Raw genomic sequence first — 24,131 nt, forward strand, 5'->3', positions numbered from 1 at the left:
GTGTTAAATATTTTCCAATTCAGTTACAATTTTTTTTTTTTAACTGCATTTCAGCTCTCCTAACAAAACAAAATGAAGAAGTGGTGCCTCTGTACCCCATCAGGGTTTCTCCAGAACTTTAACTGACAATGGAAGGTTGACCCTCTGCAAAAAGAAATGTTTGGGACTATTTGTCTTGCAAAGTCCCTTTTCATTAACTCACTCCCTACCAGCACTGGGCTAGGATGTGACAAATTAACTACAACACAAGTTTCTCCACATACCATCCTCAGTTTGAGTCCTAGATAGCTCTTGTTAGAAGCAAAGGAATCTGGAATCTCTTCTTCCTACATTATTTAGCCAACTTGGCTCTACCAAGAAACAGCTTGCTACACCAGGTCTCACAAAATATAAAATCGACATAAAAGGTACAGAAAGAGGAGATATATATATATATATATATATATATATGCTCTATAAAATATAAAACAAGTATCTATCCTGCATTTTGAACCATCTATGCTTTCCTAATTGTAGAATCCAAAAAATCTTGACCACAGAAAATTTCCTTACTGAGTCCTATCTATGCCACTAATGTAGTTTCATAAATACCCAAGGAGAGGCCATGTGGAGATTCCCTGAAAAGTAATCGAAGTATAAGAACTTCACTGACATGAAATCCAAATCATCCACTTTTATTCCCTTAGTATCTCAGGACATCACTAAAGCCTTTGTCCATCTTGATTATTCTTTGAACATTATTATAGCCAGGCATACAGGCTTCTGTAAAGCCCTGGCCCCTAAAAGCTCTCACTCTGTATCACAGCTCTCCCTAAGGAAAAGGAAGCTAGTTCATAAGTCCATCTCTTAAAGTTCTCAAGGAAGAAAGAAACTTAGGGAAGAAGAGGTAACCAAACAATTTTTGTGGGCGTACACTGATAGGTCTTCTGTTGCTTCAGATAAACCAAATAAAATCAGTTTCACAGCTTATTCCTCAGGAAAATACAGCCAACCTCAGTGGTGGCATTTCAAAGGTACTACAAAAAAATAAAAGTGCCTTCCACTGTCCCCAATGTGCAATGAAGAGACTTTCCCTATAACAATGTATGCAGGAAGAGGGTTCCTTTTCATATAGATTAACAACAGAAGAAAACCAAACCTCTCTTCAGCGGGTTTTCCTTCCCACTATGGATCCTTCTTAGCCTCAAAGGCAGAAAGGGGGTAGAGCACTAATCCCCTTTAGGTTGCCTCAGGCAGTTGTAGTTTTTAAGAATTCTTAGAAAGAGTTTTTAAAATAAATTATCTGAGAGTGAAAAGTGGGAATGGCCCAAATGTAGAAATATAAAAAGGACTAAGTAAAGACCAAAAGTGCTAAGGCCACGGAGCAGATCTCACAGGAAAGAAAGAACGAGAACGGCCAAAGAAGTAGGCTGTGACTTCTGACCCAGCAGCGGGCTGTGGAGCTAATGCTCTGGGAAGGTGAAGTGCAGTCGTTCAAGGGTCTAAATATGTTTGATGATCCAAGGAGCCCAAGTTATTTTGGGAGGAAGAAAAATACGTTTTCTGAGTATTTTTCCTTCCCCTACCCTAGCACCACACCCACTGGGTCTTCTTCCCAGTTGTGTCACCCATCTCAAAGTCTGTTTCTTTGGTCCCTTTGATTAGTTTCTTCCTTTAGAGAAAAGCGTATCCACTTAGTTCAAAACAAAGACCTTATCTAAGAACTACATGTGCGTTTGTAGTTTGCTTCTCATAGTTTCATCAGTGAGCTATACTTAGTGGTTAAAGCAAACCATCTGCAGATATGGTAATTTATTATTATAAAAGTAGCTCAGAGGGGCTGGGGTTGTGGCTCAGTGGTGGAGCGCTTGCTTAGCATGTGTGAGGCACTGGATTCAATTCTCAGCACCACATAAAAATAAAATAAAGATATCATGTCCATCTACAACTGAAAAAAAATGTTTTTAAAGTGGCTAAAAAGGTGTTTAATATGTAGAGGAGTGGACTAAATAATAAAATTAAAAACTGTGATGTATGGCTTCTCTGAGAAAGGTCAAACCAGCAAGCAGGGCTCTTAACTTTTCCGCAGCTTCACCCCTAAGTCGAAAAGACCCGTGTGGTCAGCCCACCTTTCTCAGATTTGCTCTGTTTGGCTTCACTTCTCTGCCAGCTTTTAAATGCATGAAGGTTTATGTTTTCGGAAATAATCCTGCCTATTTCCTCTCTCCTTCCTCCTCTGTGATGATGAATTCCTTGAGGGTGATTTTTGCATTCCACCCCTCAAGCTCCAGGTTATAGGAACTTTGGTGTCACCTGGCAATGTTTTTAATTTCTCCCAGGAGAAGGAAACAGAAAAATGGAAATCAACTTCATAAACCCTATCTTTTGTATCTGGAATATACCAACCACACAAACCTGAGTTTTTCTAACAAAACATTTTCACCCTCAGTTCTAAATTCCTCAAAATATATCTATTCTGATTATCAATAGCAATTTTTTGATCATGTGGCAGATCTGTTCCTCTTTTTGGTCATATTTTTCTCAATTAAAGATACTAATGGCTATTGAAGCAAGACAAATTACCCTCATCATTTATGTCTACAAACCTCTGTGATTCTGAGCTTCAGAATTATAATGGGAAACAGAAATCACGTCTTTGATTTTAAAAGTAAAAAGGTGGCATTTTGCTGCACTTCATAAGGACACAGAGAATCACTAAAATGGAAGAGACTTGAGAAGCCTTCCATTCAACCCCTCAGCTTCAGCAACCCACTCTCAATTAATAATCCCTATAGTGAAGAAGTTCTTTAAGTCTAACCTAAATCTATCATACTTTACTTAAAACCTATTTTTTTAACTTCACCAGAAACAAAACAGCTGGCCACCATACATGGCTTAATAACTCTCATAATTTCGAAGTCTGTTATTAAGTCATTTTTCAGTCTCCTCTTCTTGAAGCTAAATAATCCCAAGTCTTTCAACTTATCCTTATAGGTTCAATTTTACATTCCTTTAATCATCATCAATGCTCTCTGCTAACCATTCTGAAGTATTCCATGTTGTTCTTATGTTTGGAAGCCCAGCTCACCTTTGCAAATTACATTTAGTTGTACACAAAAGCTCAAGATTTTAGTGCATTACACACAGTTCTAAGAGAATCTACTCAAACAGGTAAACTATTTGCTTCCTTTGGGTTTTATTTAAGACAAGCATGCTCCTATGGCTTCTTCTCTAAGAAACGCATGTTCTTTGGGACCCAGTGTCAACTGCAAACGACTGTCTCCCCACCACCACCTACTTCCACTCCATTTTCCTCTTCAAAGTCTTCCTCAACCCATTTTTCCTTCCAATTTGGGTCTTATGATCCTCTATTATAAAATCAGTATCTAGATAATCTGATTTGGTCCACTAACTTAAACAAAATTGTTAACCAAAAATGTCTTAAAATGTGCTATCCCTTGCAGATAACATCTATGAAGATCCTGTCCTCAAAGCCCTAACTCAAAGAAAAATCCCAGATACCTGGTGAGAATAAAATGAGAGAAGTCTGAGGCCAGGGGTCAGGACATGAAGAGTCCTTCTGTGCTCCTCAAATTATACCACAGCAGTCTTGGGCAGAATTGTAAAATAACCAATTTTAGGACACATGATTCTATTCTACTCTTTTTTGCACATTTTTCTCTTTTCTCAACCATTTAGACATTCTTAATGTCCTCTCTTCTATCAAAATTATATGTTAGATTCTGATATTGATCATGAACAGGTCTTTCTTTGCACACAATGTATACTTTACCTTGAAGTCTCTTCCCTGACTAATCCTCAAGCTAGTGTTTTCTTTTCCTTTTAGTCTGTGCCCAAAGGCCTCCTCGGAAAGGCCTTCCCTCAACCACTCTAGAATAGGTTCCTTTCTGTCCCCTGCTGCCCTATTATTCTTTATTACTACACTAGTTTCTTTTCTAGCACTTATCACAATTTACAATGTGATGCAATTACAAATAAATGATCCTTTACGGGTTTCCTGCCTGTCTTCTCTACAGAATATCAGCTCCTCAAAGTGAGGATCTGTTGCCTTGCTTTGTGTGCCTAGCAACTTGGCTTACAGGAAGTACTCAAAAATAACCTTTTGAATGAATAAATGTACCCACTATCAGAAATATTAAAACACAGTTCTTATGGTCACAAAAAAAGGCTCTGTTCACTATTATAAAGGGGAATGGTGTTTTTAGTGGTGGGACAGTGTCAGAAGAGGAAAGGATGCTTCTCATATCATTCAGGAAGACTGGCCCTCCCCATCACAAAGGCAGTCATTAGTTGGAAATTGCATCAGTCTTAGGGTCATGCCACTACTTACAGCAACTACTCTCATTTCTGTTTATCTCTCTCCTTTTGGCTTCAAGGCAGTTATGCCATTCAGCAGCATCCCATCATTTTCCTGATGCTATTTGTTCACCACTGTTAAACTCCCAACTGTACTAGCACTATCACAGAAAAACATTCAAGAGGATACCTATCACAATATTAGTAGTGGTAATCTACAGAGACACAATCTCTTTTTTAAAATTTTATTTATTTATTTTGCAATAGTGGGAATTGAATCCAGGGCCTTGCACATGCTAGGCAAGAGCTCTACCACTGAGCTACATCCCCAGCAGGAAGATGCAATTTTTATCTTTTTGTAATTTTTTTAACCAGAGAGTGAACCCAGGGGTGCTTAAGCACTGATCCACATCTCTATCCCTTTTTATTTTTAATTTTTAGACAAGGTGCTTTAAGGCCTCACTAAGTTGCTGAGGCTAGTTTTGAACTAGCAATCCTCCCACTTCAGCCTCCAAAGCTGCGGGAATTACAGGTGTGCACCACTGTGCCTAGCTATTTTCTTCTTTTGATTAACTTTTTAAAAATTTTTGTTGTTGTCAATGGATCTTTTATTTTATTTATTTATGTGTGGTGTTGAGAATCAAACCCAGGGCCTCACACATGCCAGGCAAGCACTTTACCACTGAGTCGCAACTCCGCCCCTTGATTAATTTTTATTTCCTAATTTTTCTGCCACATATGTATTTGTCTACACTTCCTACTTGTGTAAGTTTTTTTAAGTTGACTTTTTAATACTAACTTTATTTCATTGGTATCCAAAATGCTATTCTACTGAGAGTCAGTCAACGTCTACAACTTGATAGTTTCATCTCACAAAATTCAGTATTTCCAGCTGTTGGCTAAACTTTCATCTTAATGAATTCTTAATGAATTCAATGCTCACTCAACAAATACATATATCTATGAATTCATGCCTGCTGTGTGCCAGGCCTTAAACCTTGAACTATTTGTCACTGCCACTACATCACTAGGTATGCTTCTCACCTAACACTACTTTTTAGCACCACCCAAGAATGCCCTGGGTCCAAAAACCAGAAACTTCCACGACTTTAATGACAAAGACATCAGGAGCTTTAGCAGTGAATAACTGAACAGGAAGAGACCTGGATCCCTGCCCATCTCTATAAATCATCTGCCTACTTGCAGAGTGACATAAGGCAAATGAGTTTTCAGGTGCCTGTGCCTCAGTTTACCTACCTATAAAATGCATAACGCCTCCCTGAGAGGGATGTAAAGAGAATCAGTGAGGTAACGTCTAAGTGTTTGGAACTCCTTGGCAGAAAGGCGCTACATAATTACTATTTGGTATTTAAGCTGCCCTTCATGTGTGCCAAGTACTTTATGATCATTCCTTAGGAGTTACTCCCAGGTACTCTGTGAAGTTGTCTTCGTGTCTGTTTCCATTGAAAGGATGAAGAAAATGAACTGGAGAAAAATTTAGTGATTGGCTTAGGGTCACTAAATGGCACCAACATCTCAAAAGAGGATTTCAAGTCCTCCGCTTCCCTTTACCATAAGTGAAGTCACGCCCTAATACGGACCACCTTTACAGATGAATTCCCTGTTAAGCTACTCTTAAACAGCTCCATGGTATATAACATACACCATCTCTTGTCTTTGCAGGATGGAGTGAATGGTGAGGAGCTGAAACAGAAACAAAAGCTCCAGAATTAGCAATACAGAATTCACACTCACCCTTTTTTTCAGCTTATACATCTATATTGCTCTCCCTTCCTGTAGAACCACCTGAATTTGGAACCTTTATAATTTCCTTGCATAGCCCATATTTTTCTACCATTAATCTCCAGGGCAATCCTAAAGAGGCAAAAAGAGCAGCAAAAATCATCCTGAGGATCCACACCTAAACATTTTCATGAGGTATAATCTAATGAAAATTAACTCCAGAAGGTAAACAATGAGAAGAAAATGGGAATGCTTGTCACAAAAATAAATATACAGCCCAAGGATTGACAGAAAGGCAGAAAGTACAAGTATGCTTCCATGTCAGCTGACCTCTTCCCCACCAGCCACTTCCTACACAACTCCAAGGAGAGGCACAATGAGCCACACTGGAGTCAACCCAACCACCTCACCCAGAAATCACTCTACCCTGGATCATGGTCTCTTATATGAATAAGCATCACAATTAATTTTATTAAGACAAATATACATGTTAAAATGCTAATGATAACTACTAAAAATTAAATAATGATTTTTCAAAGTGGTAGGGGAGGAAAGTTACGTACCTAGAATAAAACTAGATAAAGAATTTTCTATGAAAGGGAAAATCACAAAAATGGGAAATGCAAAATACAGACACCCCAAATTCTCACCTTAAAATTACAAAATCCTGCACTCTTAATTCTACATTGTACCTGAAAAGCATTGAGAATTTACACTGCTACAGCTAACCTTCAGCGAAACTGTGAAGATAGAAGGCGGCTCTGTCTGCACACTTTGACTCAGTGTTGATTTTCTAATGCCTGAGACTTCATTGATTGCTCCTAAATCCTGCTCCCACAGAACAATTCTATGTCACTTGTTTTTACGTTGCTATGAATTTAAGTCTGAGTTACCTTTTCCAGAGGTGCTTGGGTTAAAGCCTTAATCCTCAATTTTAATGAAGTGTTTTAGTCTACTGGCAAACAGATTTTAACCACTGGTGCACATTAGCAGAGAAATTTTCAGAAGCATGGAGAATACTTCCTTTGCTACTTAAGCACATCACAGTCTCATTTTACCTGTTGCGTATTGACCTTGAAATTATATTTTAAACCTAAATAGTTTTATGCTTTTTCTTAATTTCCAAAAATTACCTGAAAACAAGAACAATTATTTTCCATACTTGCCTAAATTAAAACTTTTGGATTTTATGTGAAGAGCAGAGATGTGCTTTAGTTAACATCATAAAGGCTATCCTTAAAAAGCCTAACTAAGTAGGGGCAATTATGAATATGAAAAGGAACACAAATTTTTTCCTGCTTTTCTAATATAACCTATTCTCCTCTAGTCCAGTCCTCCTTGAATAAAATGCTATATAGCATAAACAAAATGGAAATAAACAGAGTATCTCAGTGATCTACCAAAAATTATCTCTCTGGGGAAGGAAAAGTTGAGTAAAATTAAAAAAAAAAAAAAAAAAAAAAAAAAACTTCTTTTTCAAGTCCCTCTCACTGTTTATTTAAAGAATGAATAATTTCTGACCTACACCAAGACACAAACTACTGACACATTTGGATGAAGTATGTGTGTGTTTTAGAACACATATCACTTGAAAACCTGCCATGCTATATTTAGTTAGAAGTAAATATATCAACCGAAACATATGCATGTGGAAAATGTGCTCTTATTGTGAAAGCTGCAGGTCCTTGTTAACACAAGTCCAATACAATGAGAAAGCACATTCAGAACTGGGAAGCCAGGAAGAGTGCAAAGGAGGGACATGAGCATGTTTTAACGGCTGTGATAATTTGCCATGAAAGGATGTTAAGGCCACAGCTCCTTGCTGCAGCATGCCATGTGCTGCTGAATTAAATTACTGCCATGCAGTCTGCTAGCAAAGGAATGTGTAAACAGGCCATATATCCTTGCATCAGTTCCACAGAATGTTGCACAACACAAAATGCCTCTCGATGTGTCATTTCCTTCTTGGCCATCTTCCCAGCTCCTGACAGTCAGTCAACAGAAAAAAAAAAAAAAAAAAAAAAAAAGGTACTGAAAGAGATTTAAAACTGCTCTTCTCAAGAGTACATTCCACCAACTACCAGGCATAACCACCATCCCCCGTCCCCATGCTTCTGACCACCCACCCCCATCTTCCTTCCAGAAAGGGAAAAATGGAATGTGATTTTTTAAGCTGTTATTATTCTCTTAAGTCAGATTTTTGACAATTTTATATGCTGGTGGTCAAATGATTTGATATCTTTGACAATCAAACTGCTGCTTGTATTTGCTAATTTGTATATACATTTACCCATAACTTCTATTCCTTCTGCACTTCAGAGACAGTGAAGAACTCAGGGAAAATCTGCAAGTCAAGAAGTTAAGGACTTTTCTGCTAATGCTTTGCACTAAGAAATGAAATTTAGGATTGTGGCATCAGAGACATAGCACAAGGCCTATGAAGGCTTTGTCAAATTATCTTTGAAGACAGCAGGAATGAGAATGCAAGCACTGTATCCAGAGATATCAAATAATCTTAAAATATCCTTCTGCTATCCCTCCATCCAATGCATTTTACAAGTCCCCCACCTTCATGACCATCCTCTAATAAGCATCTGCTATTGGTAAACATGCAAAGGTCATGGCCAACCAGCTTAAAAAGGCCATTCCTTTACCCAAACAGAATGAAAAGAAATGAAGGATAAAAGTGAGTTGCCCCTGATACATCATCTGGAATGAGGAAGGGAAAATGCCAAACCCCCCCATTCTCAGCAACCTTCACAGGGCTAGAAAACATTCTCAGAACCAGATTCAACAGCTTAAGAGAAAAAAGAGATGCTGCCTTGCCCAGTCCACCTGTTTTTAAGTCTGTTACCTTTAGTTTATTAAGATAAAACTTTTACAATTGGAAAAGTCCCAAGAATATTAAAAAATAAAATATCTGTGGAGAATTATACATTTGTTAACAAAATGGGCAGAGGTAAGAACAAACAGAAGAAAACAGTCTGGATGCAGTACCTAAATCTACCAAGCCAAGAGAACCAGGCATTAAGGCAGGCCTAGAAATACAAACAGCACCCTGTACTTCTGGATAACCACTCACTCACCTAAGCTGCAGCCCCACTGAAATTACCCAGGGAGCCAAGCAGAGAAATGTTGCAGCCATGTACTCCATGCCTGCAGGAAAGAAGTTAGAGATCTCTCAGGAGAAAGGCAGAGCTTCTTTCTCCCATCAGGTCAGGACAGTTGGCTAGGTAGCAATGAACGTTAGTGCCCCCAACAGAAAGTACATAGTTGACAGCTTTGTGTTCCCCTGGAGAGTAACTATGGTTTACTTCCTTAAGGTTCAATACAAAAAAATTCTTAGAAATCCACTCACATGTGTCATATATATCACATTTTTAGGAGTGCTAGCAAAGAATTTTCAAAACTGGATGATAAAACCTTCAGGCTTCTCCATTGAGGATTCATAAGATATTTCTGCTACAAACTTACCATGTTGCCAACCCAGGTTCAACCTCTTTTGGTTCAAATACCTAATGTTCTCTTGTATGAATATTGATCTCCCTCAGCTTGATACTGATCTGCTTATACCAAGCACTACAAAGTAATACTTAACCTGAATTTATCTGATATTTGCCAAATTTGTTCAATTCATAATGAAGTCACTAAAATTGACACCTGAAGTCATATTGTAAAAGTTTAAATATCCCTGACTTAAAAGAGTTAAGAGACCTTTCAGAAGTGGTATCTAAAAACAATCATTTCTCCTGCTGCAACAATAACATTTGTCAGCTAAGCATTTGTGAAAGCTGATGTTGATGGTCCAAAGAACAACTCCCCCCATCACTCACATCTTTGTGTGATGTCTTCCTCTCAAATCAGGGCTTTACCTGTATCTTGCATTAACAAACAGAATATGGAGGGAGCAACTCCACACCAGTTCTGAGACTAAACCTTTAGAAGACATGATAGCTCCCATTTTTGCAGCTGAGGGACCCCTGAGCTGACGTGAAAGGAGTCAGACTCTGCTGGAGAGACCTCCTGCAAAGACCACATAGAGAGGCCACAAAGAAAGGGAGAGGCCCTAGTACTACATAGAGAGAGGGGGGGACCCAGCTATTCCATCTTTTCAACTTATCCCAACCTTCTTGCCATCCTGCTAAGGCACAGTCATTAGAATGAAGCCATCTTGGAAGATCCAGCACCAAATACCCTCTGAGTGTAGTCACTTTGACCTCAAGCAAAATAAGTAGGAAAAAACCATCCAGATGAACCCCAGTCAACCCATGGAATCATAAAAAATAAAAAAAATTATTATTTTAAGCCATTATATGTTGGGGCAGTTTGTTATACGGCAATAGATAACTGAAAATGCAGCAAGAGAAACAGAAGGACATGCACAGTGATTTATTGTTTCCATCTTTTGCAGATTTATTGTTTCCATCTTCTACCATCAATCTTCTTCCCTAACTTGGAACCATTACTATGGAATATGACATTGCTAACCAAGTTTTTACCTTTCTGCAGAAATTCTTTAAATTAGACTAGAGTTGGAACCAAGTGCATAAATGGAACAGAGGATCCTAAAAGGAACTGATGTCTAAAAGAGTTAGGTATCCAAATGCATTACTGCTGCTGCTGCTATACTGACTTCTCCGACTGGCAAACATACAGCAGTTGTTCTTCAGAACTAACTTGCCAACAGAAGGTCAAAACACCTCGCCTGAACACAAGACTTACAAATTTGAAATCCTAAATATGATGTCATGTCTTAAAATGATAAGCTGGCAAAAAAATAATAAATGGCATTTTGTAAAGATGTGCAGTTTTCATGTTTATGCTACTTAAGATGAGGGTTCTAATAAGTCATCGGCTATGTTCCTTTAAAGGGAAGTTTTATAACTGAGATGAATCACAACTGCAAAAGATCAAAGTTAAAAAACATCAATGATGCCATGGGGTACTTTTTAATCTTGTAATGAGTGATGATCATGTGCTCTTATGAAGTTAGTCCAACTGCCAACGCCAGATGTGTATATTAAGAAAAGAAGTTGTTTGTGATGTGACAGCACTGGTTCAGCTGCCAGAGACAGAAAACATAGAAGGATGAAACCTTCTGGATTTTTGAGTAAAAAGCAAGTCTTGGCAGATGTGTTGATAAGCAAGGCCTCAGAGAGGGTACTAGTGTCATATCATCCTGCCTCGGACTTTGCTACAGAGTTTATCACCAGTTCTGCACAGCTATTCCTGTACATCATGACTATCTGCTGCAGGATGATTTATAACACTTATTAGTGTCATTTACTATTGAGTGAAAATTAGTAACGTCATCTATGGGGGAAAAAAATAACAACACTAAATAACAGAATCTAGATGGTATCCATTTCCTGGAAGTGTACTATAAGCAAAGCTCTACAGCACACTTCTGACACTGAAGAAAAGTAATGTAATAATCATTAACATTTAATGAGCATTTACTACATAACACTCACCATAGTAACAATTTCACATACATTACATCATTTAACATCCTTGCAACAACTAATGAGGAAGATACTATTTTTATTGTTCTCACTTTTTTTCTTGGTGCTGGGGATCCAATCCAGAGCATCAAATATGCTAGGCAAGTGCTATACCACTAAGCTACTTCCTCAGTTCTTTTTATTTTGAGACAGTGTCAGTTGCCTCAAACTTGCAATCCTCCTGCCTCAGCCATAATTATTCTCACTTCCAAAGATGAGAAATCCAAGGCAAAGAAAAGCTAGAGAACTTGGCTGCCTCCATGAAGCTAAAAAATGGTGAAATTGAGATTTCAACCCAAGCAGTCTGACACAAAGACTCAGTTAACCCAGGACTTGTCCTTGTTCAAACAACTGAGCTACCTAAAGCAGCCTTTTCAATATATACTCAGATCTTGAGAAGATCTAGAAAAATTCCATCTCTAAACAATAACCAATAGTACAAAACCCTCAACTCCTTCAAACCACTATAGTAATAAACAGAAACATACTACCTTCTGTGACAATAACCAGTACTTAACAAATTACAATTTGGAGACAGAGAATAAAACAATTGCATTAATGTTTCTTCCCCCCCCCCCCAGGAAAGCCTTTTACTAAAGTGTTTCTCCATTAAAGGTTGATAAAATACACCACCCTGAAATCTAGAGCAAGGGTTGGCAAACTACAATTTCTGGACCACATCTGGCCTACCACCTGTTTTTGTAAATAAAATTTTATTGGAATATAGTCATAACCATTTGTTTATACATTGGCTTAGGCTCCTTCTGCACTAAAATGGCAGCATTGAGTGCTTGTGACAGATAACCAAGAACAAGATGGAAGGAAAGACTCCAGTACAGATTCCAAGTTGTAGGATTAAGCTGTTACTGATGCCAGACCTATCCTTATATCCAGACAGTCACCGCATAATGTCCAGGAAATGACATCACATTTTCACAGATATTTTCAGTTTACAAGGAACGTTACTCAGGCTGAACTGAGACAGGTGGTCTGCTACTTTCGGATCTGTATCTCCTTTCCCACCTACCCTCAGTACTGCCCAAAGTCAGAACTCAGGTTACACATGTAGCATCTGGCCCCTCTGTTCCTAACCCTCATTGCTAAGAAGTCATCTCTGCCTTTATAGGGCAGTGAGTCTCTCAACTAATTTTGCCATAAACCTCTCTGAAATGAAGTAATGTTATCCACACTTGAATCAGAAGTAGCTTTCCAAAAACTACACTGCCTCCTCACCATTTGTCATCTTTCAGAGTGAGACAGCATCAATTCTTCCATGGCTCCTTTCCCAACCATCAACTTTTGAGCATCAACTCCTAAGTGTTTCTCTCTCTCTCTCTCTCTCTCTCTCTCTTTCTCTCTCTCTCTCTCTCTCTCTCTCTCTCTCTCTCTCTCTCTCTCTCTCTATCTCAGTCACACAATAATGACTTCTCTAAGTACTAAAGAAAACAGCTGAGCTCAGCAGGAAACATTTTTAAAACCAGCAGTGCTAAGTGTTAATGTTAATGCTGTCCTGATTCGTGCATTACCAAAATGGTGACTGTTCCCTTTTTAGGAACTGGAGGACTAGTTAGGTAAAAGTTAGAAGATATCTTCCCTCATAAGGCATCACCCCTGCTTTGTAGCAAAAAAAAAGACAATCAAAGTCCCCAAAGAGACATAGCCCCTGCTCTCTATTCTAATCACCTGCACTGGTCCCTAGAACTGGAGACTTGGGGCTCACACATATTGTGCATGAAACCACCTAACAGGACATTCCCAAATTGAACAGACAGGACCAGCCCTGACCCAATACAAATTTGGAAGAAGGCCATACACATGAAAGAAGAAGAAAACAAGAACCTCAAAGCCTTGCTTTTGATGCGGGAAACCTCCCTAGTTCAGACAAGCAGTAGACCTTTGAGAAAAGAGTGCAAAAGGGGCAAGAGCTACTGTATATTCCATTGCTAAAAGATATGCTACGTGGGGAGAGGCAGAACCTTACCAGTCCTTTTCTACCTAAAAGAAAAGCTATGCTATCCTCACAGTCTAGGCAGCTGTACTGTCATAGAACAAATAATCTGCCGGTTATCTCCACAACAAACCAAATTAAACTCCCTGAATGCAATGGCTAGAACCTCAGTGTGGTCCCTCAGTAAAGGCAGAGTTCTGTATATTTCCATTGGCACATAAGCATTAATGTTTTATATCAAATAATCTTTAATTTCTAAGTATACTTAAATACTACCATGCTGAGTTTGTTCGAAACAGTTTGGGTGTTGGGATAGGGGGAAGTAAACCTATTTCCATTTAGATTTAAGAGGAAAATACATATTGACCCAAATAGGTTATGTGCACTACCTTAAACTGAATGCCAATTAAACCCTCTGGATGTCCAGACAGATAAATAAACCAAGGTGGATTTAAACCTGGTTTGACTCTATCTGTTAAAACAAACTATCTATAACAATTACTAGAACATGACCAAACAACAGTGTTGTAACAATCAAGCAAGTTATCATTTGCAAATAAATTCTTTGTAATTAAGCAGTATGCTCTTTATAAAGGGAACTGAGTGGGCGGGTTAAAAAGCTAAAACACATTCTTAGGCCATGGGAAACATACGCAAATGCTTTTTGACTAAGCTTAAGGATTTTAAGTTTACTCTTGCTTCTTCAGCTCTCCTGGTTCTGTTCTGCCCTGTCCATTGGGTAAAGCAGATGAACAGAATTTCTCAGCAAATAATTAAGGTGACAATAATTATTTACTCATTTACCAAAGTTATAAAGCCCTTTGCAATTTTGTGGCTAAGGTTAAAACTGTAATTTTATTTTCTATTAACTGTTAAGTTCTACTAATTGTCCCTCACTAAAAATATATGCAGATAACTAACTTTGAAAAGATAGTACTTACAGATAGTATGTACATTACAGTAACGTTAACTCATTTAGAATGAATTCCTCATAGGCCCTACAAAAACAATTACCATTTTCAATAGAAAGGCAAGTACTTACTTCTGGGTTCCCGGGGTCCATCCACTGTAACTTTAATTGCTCTGTGATAGGTGGCCACTTGGGGAGGATTTGTGAAGACTGTTATGGTCAAGGTGAAACTCTTGCCTACAGAAGTAAAAGGGGAAAATACAGAGTGACTATAAAAGACTGTATTGATGATTATACAGTAACATGTCAATGAAACAAAGTCATGAGGAAACCTCCTGACAACCACTTTAGGATAATTCTAAACTCAGAATTGAAATCATCTTTCTCACTGCATTACTATAGAAGAAGGTTCTGATTCCAAAAAAGCTCCTCAGTAGCAATAGTTGCAAATGAAAACAAAGGCTCTAGTCCATTTGGGAAGAATTCTCTTTCTTTTAGTTTTTCTCCAACATCAGAAACACATCCAAGCACAGACAATTTTAGAAGCCCTTATTTAGGATTAGGTCATGACCCCATGAGAGAACAATAGTAAATCATTGTTGATTATGTTATTTACTTCACATGGCTTTAGCATTTCATTTGCTTAAATGAACTACAATAAGAAGATGAAAGAGGGAAGTTCTTATGGGAATCATTTTAACAGGAGCCAGTGTCTCCTGTCCTGGCCTTAATGTGCCTGTGGTATGATGATTTCATCATTACTGGAACAAAGTTTTTCTCCTCCCTGCCCACCCTCCCCTAACATACATCCCTGCTGTTAAATCTTAAAATAACACCTTGATGGTGACTTATACTGCTAAATGTATAGGACCTCTCAACATAAACATGAATTTTTACTTTTAGCAGAGGCTCTGCTTCATTGAAATACTATATCTGATGCTTCAAATTAATGAGCTAAAAGCAATGAATCGGGGTAAGGGGTGGGTTGGCAGCAGATTTGGATGTCTGCTTTCTCCAGAAGACACCAGACTCTGTTACACAGACTCACTGACAGTTGTAATCAGTTAGATTTGCAACGGTTAGTCATGTCAGATAGTCAAAACTGCAAACTGTTACAAGACAGGAAAAGGTGGGCGTGAAACAGTGACTCAATAAAACATTCAGCAATCTGGGGCCAGAGTACTCATCTAGTCTGCTTCTGTAACAGATAAAAACCTCATTTTGTTTTGCTTTGTTTTTTGGTCAGACTTTCCTTTCTTTTACTGAAAGCGGAGGGTATTAAATCAAAACACAAATCTTAAACAATATGTAGCAATGCAAAGTTTAATGCAGGCTTTTCAAAGCTTAATATGGAACAGGTTATGGACAAGGCTTAATGTAGAACAGGTCTTTGGCTGTCAAGTCCAGTGAATGGGTTTTCTTTTCAACCCAGACCATGTAAGTTCCTAAAATCTGTTTAAGACACACATCATTTGTTACTGAGTATATACAGTCTTAAGCCAAGGTTGCAGGGAAGGGATAGGAGAAAGGAAAGAAATGAGGAAGGGGAAAAGGGGAGAATTAGGAAAGATGAATACTGATTAGAAACCCATTAATCTCACTCTACTCCATATACATTCTCTCACTGAACTTTCCACAGTTAGATCTATCACCCCCATTTCACAAATGAGGAAGTCAAGGCCAAGAGGGGCTTAGTAATATTCACACCATCAATAAGTGGAAAAAATGAGGATCTGAACCCAGGCCATTCTGACCTTAAAATTAATACTCTTTTTTAAAAATTTTATTCTGCCACTCTGCCAGAGAACATGAAAAAAATTAATAGGTAATTTACTTCTATTTATTTCTAAATGTGTCTCAATTAGCTCTCTGTGCCCAAGAAATAGTAAACATATATATAGTAATGTAATATCTTAACAAGGATGATGAAAATACTTTTAAAGTATCAGAGATAGATCATATTTCATCCATTACATACTGGGTATTACATGGGTTTAAGTAATTTAATTCATTAGGAAACAGAGGATTTATAACATAAAGATTAACCAGAAGAAAAATAAGACAGCCAGGAGTTTAACTTAGTCACAGAGAACTAAAAATCTACAGAACCGGAGATTAGAAACTTAAACAGGAACCACTAGGTCTTATTCTTCAGAAAAAGACCTCAAAATAGTGGAAAGTTTTGGAGGAGTAAAATAGTTCAATCTTTAGACTGCAAGTTAATTTCCATTAAAACAAGATCAGTGGTCCATGGTCCCAGAACTGCATTTCTAATACTGCTTCCAATGGCTGTGGTTAGAAGACAGTTATCATCCACAGACCAATCTTATCAAGGATGCATGTTTTTCAATTATTCTTAAATCTCTAAATAATGTTCTAGATACACTATCCATGAATTTATCCAAACAGGGTTTGGGGATATTTCTAGTTTGGATTTTTACAAACTTAAGATATTAAAAATCATCTATGCTTCTTCAAATTTAGGGAAACACTCATGTGAAAACAAAAGTTAAATTCACGCTTCAAGCCTAAAGCACCTAAATGTTCATAGCAGAACCACTTTTCCACTAAAAAACTTCCCTTAAAAAGAGGTGCGTTTGTGGACGTGGTGGTGGGACTCTATAATTCCAGCAACTTGGGAGGCTAAGGCAGGAGAATTGCAAGTTCAAGACTAGACTTAGCAAATTAGCAAGGCTTTAAGCAACTTAGTGAAACAATGTCTCAAAATAGGGGGAAAAAAAGAGAGAGCTGAGGGAGGAAACAAGTATTTAGGTAACTGTTTCCCAAAACCAAGTCCTAAGGATCAAAACATACTTCACAATTAAAAATTGAGAAGATTCCATCTACTTCTGATTGTCCATTTAGTAGAAACATGCATGTCATGTTGAAGAAACTATGATCCAACTTGACATTTGGTTCTTGTCTTCCTGGGTCAAATGTTTATGCAGGCATGATGATTTTCTTAAATTAAAAGTTTTCACCAAATCTCAGTTTTTAGCACTTTCTAAAATTGATAAAAATGTAGGGTCTTACTTAGGGATAACCAATTGTATTCTCCATAGTTTCATCTAGGAACTAGTTTTGCAGTATGTCCTCAAGTCATATAGTTTTCAAGATAAATATAATGAACTATCATTGATTTGACAATTCCAATCTATCCTGAGGGGCTGCGTGGAACAGTCAGGAGAGGTAAGGCTATAAGCCAGAACATATCCTAAAATGACAAAATACTGTAGATGCTTTTAAAATGCTAGTAAACTAAATTTACAATTAAAAATCATAAGTTACTTCTAACTCAGTGCAAATTTTATTGATAATCTATTTCTATCTCAATCATTTTAAAAAGTATGATCATAAGCCATGGCACAGGCCAGTAATCCCAGCACCTCAGGAAGCTGAGGCAAGAGGATCTCTAGTTCAAAGCAGCCTCAGCAATGGAAAGGCACTAAATAACCTGGTGAGACCTGTCAAAATAGGGCTGGGGATGAAGCTCAGTGTTTGAGTGCCCCTGAGTTCAATCCCCAATAACCCACCACCAAAAAAAAAAGTTGTGATCATAAGACAACTCATAATGTCTAAATAGCGACATAATCATTTATAAATCTAAGACCATTTATCAGTTTCTGAGAGTTTACATTTTTATAAGTGAAAAGGGGAAATAAGTATAATATCTGGGGAAGTTGGTGGGTTTTTTATTTTTTAACACTATTGAAAACAGAAAGCTTGTAAAGCGGGGAAAGAAAATTAAAAAATAGTAGCAGCATGTTGATAAGACTCAATAACTTAAGAGAAATGGAGAAGTGTAAAAATCGAAGAGGAAGCTGGAGTTTGTTATAAAAGCAGGTCAGGTACAAAGGCAAGTTAAAGGGTTTCCTGCCACTGAAAAACTGACCCACTTTTTTTCAAAATGCTATCTCTTATCAATGTCTCTCCATTTTTCTCTCTCCATTTCAGCTTGATATTACTGTTTCCTTGCATACAATGTTAATAAAGTGATATAAAAATCTATTATTAGTGAAAAATCAATTTTCCTCTCTCTCCACCCGCTCCCCCCACCCCCCATCTAAATCTTGAAGACAAGTCTGGACCAATTTCTCCATCCTGCCTCTGGCAGCAGACTGTAGCATTTCAGATCCTCCACCAAGTCCCGGCTGCTTCAAAGGAAAAATCCTACTTTCTTCAGTTAAGATCATAAGAAATATAGGGGGAGGGGGTCAGCTCTGTTTGGACATAATTACACTTCATCAAAAGAAGCTTTCTTCATCTTCCATGCGTGAAAAGTCTGCAAGCAGTTAAGTCTGTCTTTTTTTTTTAAATATAAAAATTGCTATTTGGGAAACCAGCCAAAACTCAGAAAGCCAATATAGTAAAACAGTGCACACCCTTTGTTTCTCTTTGAAGTTTCTTAAATAAATATGTTGAGGGTTTACAAAGTACACTATCGCTTTGCCATAGTTTCTACTCAAATTGATCAGAAAAAAGTTATGCAGCATCTATATAATATAAAAAGACAATGAAAACTAGATTGAATCTGTAAAATTAAATATAATACCCAATCCTTTAAATACTAAAATTCATTACTCTAGTTAAAATTAAGGTAATATCATATAAGAAGAAAGATTCAATTTAGAACATACAGGTAAATCATCATGTTCATATTTTCTTCCTTCTTACTAGGAAAAAAGAGAAACTTTAATTGTACTATGAACCTGATGTGAAACTGAGGGAAAAATAAAATACAGGCATGCCCCAAACCTCATCAGTTCAAAATGACAGAGCATGTGTCTTCTTTTCTTTTAATCAAAGTAAACTAAACATGATGCAGAGATAAACCCTCTACTTTGGGTTCTATCAGAGGTCTGAACCTCACTGTATTTCAAATAACCTTTCAGTGACAGATTCTCATTAGCTTGCATCATTTTTTTTTTCTTAAGTTAAAAAGTACAACTTCTTGGCCCTGTTCCTAGAAAGTAAACTAAAACTACTCATCGGAAACAGCCTTGCTTGAATTTCCCTTATCAAGTTTTTACAATGGTAATAATTTGACATCTGATCCAAACTACAGAGCAATTATTAGACATGGTTTAAAAACTGGTGCCTCTCATTTCTTAATTCCAACCCAGGCTGCATGAATCCATAAGGCTTTAAATTTTATTTTACCTTAGTCCTAAATTGATCTACTTTTTTATTTTCTTGATATACTTAAAATGGAAATTTAATATTCAATAAATAAATAAATAAATAAATAAACGTAATACTTCTGATAGGTGAATGACTAGTAGAAGTCTCTTTGTAGAATAAGTAAATAAAAACCAAAATATTGGTCTCCTTGGCGACTTCTTTAAAAAACATTAACCTCATTTATGAAACAGCTGTGAAAACCCTATAAGGAATTATTTCCTGCTTTATGATCCTTTTAAAGATTCCTAATACATGAATATGGATTTGGATGGTGGAAATCTTTTAACAGTATAGAACAATTAATCCTAATCATTTGTCCAGGCAACTTTACATAGTCCTTATAACATAGTAATGCCATCAGTCACTTATTCAAATGATCAGCCTTCTATAAAATACCAAAATTTTCATAGATTCTTATATATTATGAGAATATTAAATCACACAGAGGTAGCATGTGATAAGTAAAGAGCATTATATTAGCTGTCCTTGCTTCAACTTAGAGCAAAATAGATTAGTGTCAAGAAATTGATTCAATGTACTCATTTTTCTTTTCCCTTTGCCACTCAATTTACTCAGTTATGTGACTCCTCATAATTCAGAACTTGATCCTCCAATTGTTCTTTTCTCTACCTTCTGTGCTTGCAGTCATTGAAATTAGGAGGTAGTTCTTCTGAAAACATTGTTTAAATTTTCAGTATCATAAAACAAATGAAAAAGGCCTGAGTACTCAGAAAAGCGCTCAACTGCGTCTGGATGTATTTAAATAAAATCTTCCGTAATTCTATTCAATAAAAAGAAGGTGCTGATTTGTATGCACACTAGATTTGTGTACAGACTAGTCCACATTTCATCAAAGGATCTTAATGTGTTTATTCCATTATCAGTATTAAAAATCAGAGACCTACCTCGTCCACTTCGGCCCACAAATCTCAGATCGTTGAACCTTGCTACTTGGTTTTTCATAACAGCAGAGGCATTTCGGAGCTCAGCAGAATAATTTTCATCGTTACCCGCCATGACAGTAACCACAGTCCCATCTGGTACCTCTCCGAGGGCTACCACCTACATAAAACAGGAAACACAGCAGCAATAATGGCACATCAGAAAGGCTAAAAACTGAGAATAAATTCTCATTGTAAGTGATGTGTCTTATCAGGACTTAGTGCTCTGGTCCAGTAATGGCAGAAAGGAATGAAGCATCTGTATATGGGTTATGATGCCACTTCAAACAGACCAATATTTCAGGGTCCACCCATTTCAAAGGAAGGCAAAACTTTCCCTCATTTGTTTTTGGATTCTTCACAGAATATATGTACATTTTTATTAAATCCCCATGTTAGGCTGTCCACAGGAATTATGCCTCAGAAAGAAGGCTGATGCCCCATCTGCAGATTGCAGCATACACATTAAGGTATCTCCTGTCTACAGCCTGGAAGCATTAGGTGTGTTCTCATCCAGATTTCTGGCTAAAAAGTAGGAAGTATGATCAGAAGTGTGATCTGCCCTGCAGGAGAAACTTTTAGGTGAAACAGTTGAGTTCCTGACTATATGGAGTCCCAGATATAGTGGGGTTCACATTTTGTCTCCTTACTTGGGGCTTCATATTCAGTTTGTGATTAATGCCCACTTTGTAGTGGGACACAGTGAAATACTCAAAGTCATCAAAAAACTTGAAAGTCTAGGTGCAAAAATACATACCAAGCTGAAAATCAATGACAAATGAATAACAGCACAGACAAAAAATATGCCCATAGCCACAATTCTAATCTGTTTTATTCCATCTGCCATCTTGGAATGACACATTTGCCTCCTTAATCTTCAACAGTTAGGCTGAAGCAGATTAACTCAGTCAAGTAAAGATTCAGAATAATCAGTCTTTGAAACTAACGAGAATTTTTTCTGCTCTGCTTCTAGGGAACAGAGTTTACCGCGGTCAGTCAACTTATAAATGTGCACCTGTGATTAACATGGGGGCTGATAATAGAATGCTGGCAGTGTACAAAACACACTATGCTTAATCCACTACCAAGATCCTGCCCCCCAATAACAATTCTTTCTCTCAAACAACTTCCAGGATCCTCTATTCAGGTTATTTCCATGTCTTCTTCATTTAGCATCCAGAAGCCCTCTTGGTAACCAAGCAATGACTCCAGTTAAAGGAGCCCACTACTCTCTGACAATGTCACCCTAGTGTGCTTGCCTGTCTGGCAAATATCTCTTATCTTTTTCTACATATAGTGCTAATCTCTCCTTTATGAAGATTTCCATACAATGAACCTAAGCATTTAATATCATGTTCCCAATATTCTTGGTACATAATCTCTTCCATTAAAACAAGTTTCTTATAGTATGGTAAAACAGACACTGTACCTATATCTTAGGGCTGAATTTTCCCCATCCATGCATCCCACCCCTCTCCTATATTCTCTCCTCCAGCAAGCTCCAGACGCTATTTTAATCACCCTTACATTTCTCTTAGGATATTTCTCAGTTCCATTTCTTCTATCTAGCACCTTGTTTTTCAGCTCAAAACCGTAAACTTTCCTGAAACTATAGGACCCAGCAGCCCACTATACTCAAGTAATCTTCCTTTTAACGTGTGTCTGTATGTGTGTAAATTATATGCATGATCAACATACTCCTTTTGATATCCCAGCCCAAAGCTGAGGGACTCAGGAGTTCCAATTATATTAGTTTGCAAACTACATGAGGGAAGGGCCTTCATCTCATGTCTTATTTACAATTATATGCCTAGCTCCCCAAACAGTGCCCAGCACATAGTGTTTAATAAATATTTTTTAAAATAAATAAATAAAAGGACTCCATAAAGAGAACCACTTTCTGTAGCCAGAAGTCTGTGGGGTTAAAGCTAGAACTCTGAGAACCAGTAAAGGGTGAGTCATCATTCCTCACCAGCAGCGATGTGTCCTTGCTCCAGACCAGTTTTCTGACTTTTTCTGTCCCAGAGGAGAGAGGCTCATGATTATGACCCTTTACTTGGAGAATAAGGTTATTCTCAATCTGAGAAGTCTTCCAGGTCAAGAGCAAATCTTTTGAGAACAAGACTTCCTCCCTGCATGCTTGATCTAGTACCTCAGGGGACTACTGAATATAGTTAAAGCTATACTCCTGAGGGAGGCAAAGTATCTTTCAAACTCACAATGACAAAAATGTGCACATTTGAAAATACTCAAATAATCGATATTTGCCAGTATTCACCTGAACCTTAGACATTCTGTATACTCAGCATACTGTGCTTTAATACTGCTGTGTGGCTTTCTATGTCAAAGTAAATATTAAAAAGGTAAGAGAAAAGCTGAACTATTCAGAAGAGAATGAGTGCACTACGAATCAAGAGGCTCCGATTTCTTCCTACTTTTGCTATATATCTACTATTTCCCCACACAAGTAACTTCATTTCCAGGAGCCACCATTTTTCAATATAATTTGGAAATATTTTTTTAAAGTCTGTCAAATATATAAGTACCATACTGTATAAACACAGAGTATAGTCACAATGATCTGCTTTTTGTACGATGAGGCAGATAACACAGAGTTCTGCTCCAACTCTGCTGACAGCTGAACAAGCTAAGCATCTTTAAAGGGTTCAACTGAATGTGATTCTTTACTTCATGTCCTGAGATGTTCTTTGGTGTTGCTGAGAGATAAAGGATGACTACTGGTGGGTTTCACTCAAATCAGGCCAAACTACAGGAAATAATAAAAGAAATCTGCCCCAATATGATAGTTTTCAAGAGCTGTGGGACATTATTATTTTACTGCCTATTTTTAACATAATGGATTTTTTTTAGCTAGAAGAAAAGTAAAATTGATTCAATATGGGAAAATATGAAAGAAAAGATCCCTGAGAGTGAAATACATAAATCCATTTTACTTTGCTTAAGCAGCATAATAATTACCATATTAAATATTGGTATGTTTCACATATCACATTTAACGGAACAAATAATCACAAGTTTATAAGTTGTGTAAGTATTCTATTAGGCTCAGAACTTGGCCTTAAAAAAAATATATACAATACAGTGACAACCTTCCCTGTTATGGCTGAACTCTGGTTTAATGGCTAAATATATATTTTTTTCTGCTACTCACTCTACCAAATCAGATTGCCCAATGTTTTTCTCAAGAGGAAAAAAGTGTGTGTTGGTGTGGAGAGTGGGAAGCACTGTATTTGACTTTATATCAATCAGAAGGGTAATTATATGTTTGACATTTTGTTTATTTGTTTGTTTAAGTAGATCTCTGAAGCTAAAAAATTTCCTTGGGATATTCTCAGTTGTGTATATCTGAAAGAAAACCAAAAGATGCACGAAATTTTTGCACATTTCATGTGTACCAAGCCCAAGGAATGGAAAAACATTTTAAGAAGTTAAAAGCAGTCAAAAATGGCTCTTTACCTAGGGGTAAGCATAAGTTAAAATGTTTATTCATGTTACCCAATACAAAAGTACTGCTATACAAATAATTCATGATGAAACCTTTAACAATTACATTTCTAGGTATTCTTAAAACATAAAATCTACAAATT

At 37.2% G+C, this 24,131-nt stretch overlaps 1 protein-coding gene across 6 annotated transcripts in view; it reads right to left on the minus strand.

Annotated features, from left to right (window-relative positions):
• The window catches only part of RUNX2 (RUNX family transcription factor 2), a 211,216-nt gene that overhangs the window by 90,017 nt on the left and 97,068 nt on the right, over positions 1–24,131 (minus strand). For all 6 annotated transcript variants that reach the window (XM_079147684.1, XM_079147685.1, XM_079147683.1 and 3 more), the window contains 2 exons: positions 20,488–20,644; positions 14,534–14,638 (listed from right to left, as the gene is read on the minus strand). In XM_079147684.1, coding sequence (XP_079003810.1) covers positions 14,534–14,638; positions 20,488–20,644 — 262 coding nt within the window. The remainder of the gene's footprint in view (positions 1–14,533; positions 14,639–20,487; positions 20,645–24,131) is intronic.

The sequence above is a fragment of the Sciurus vulgaris genome, assembly GCF_902686455.1.
Source record: "Sciurus vulgaris genome assembly, chromosome: 7".
Classification (NCBI taxonomy): Eukaryota; Metazoa; Chordata; class Mammalia; order Rodentia; family Sciuridae; genus Sciurus; species Sciurus vulgaris.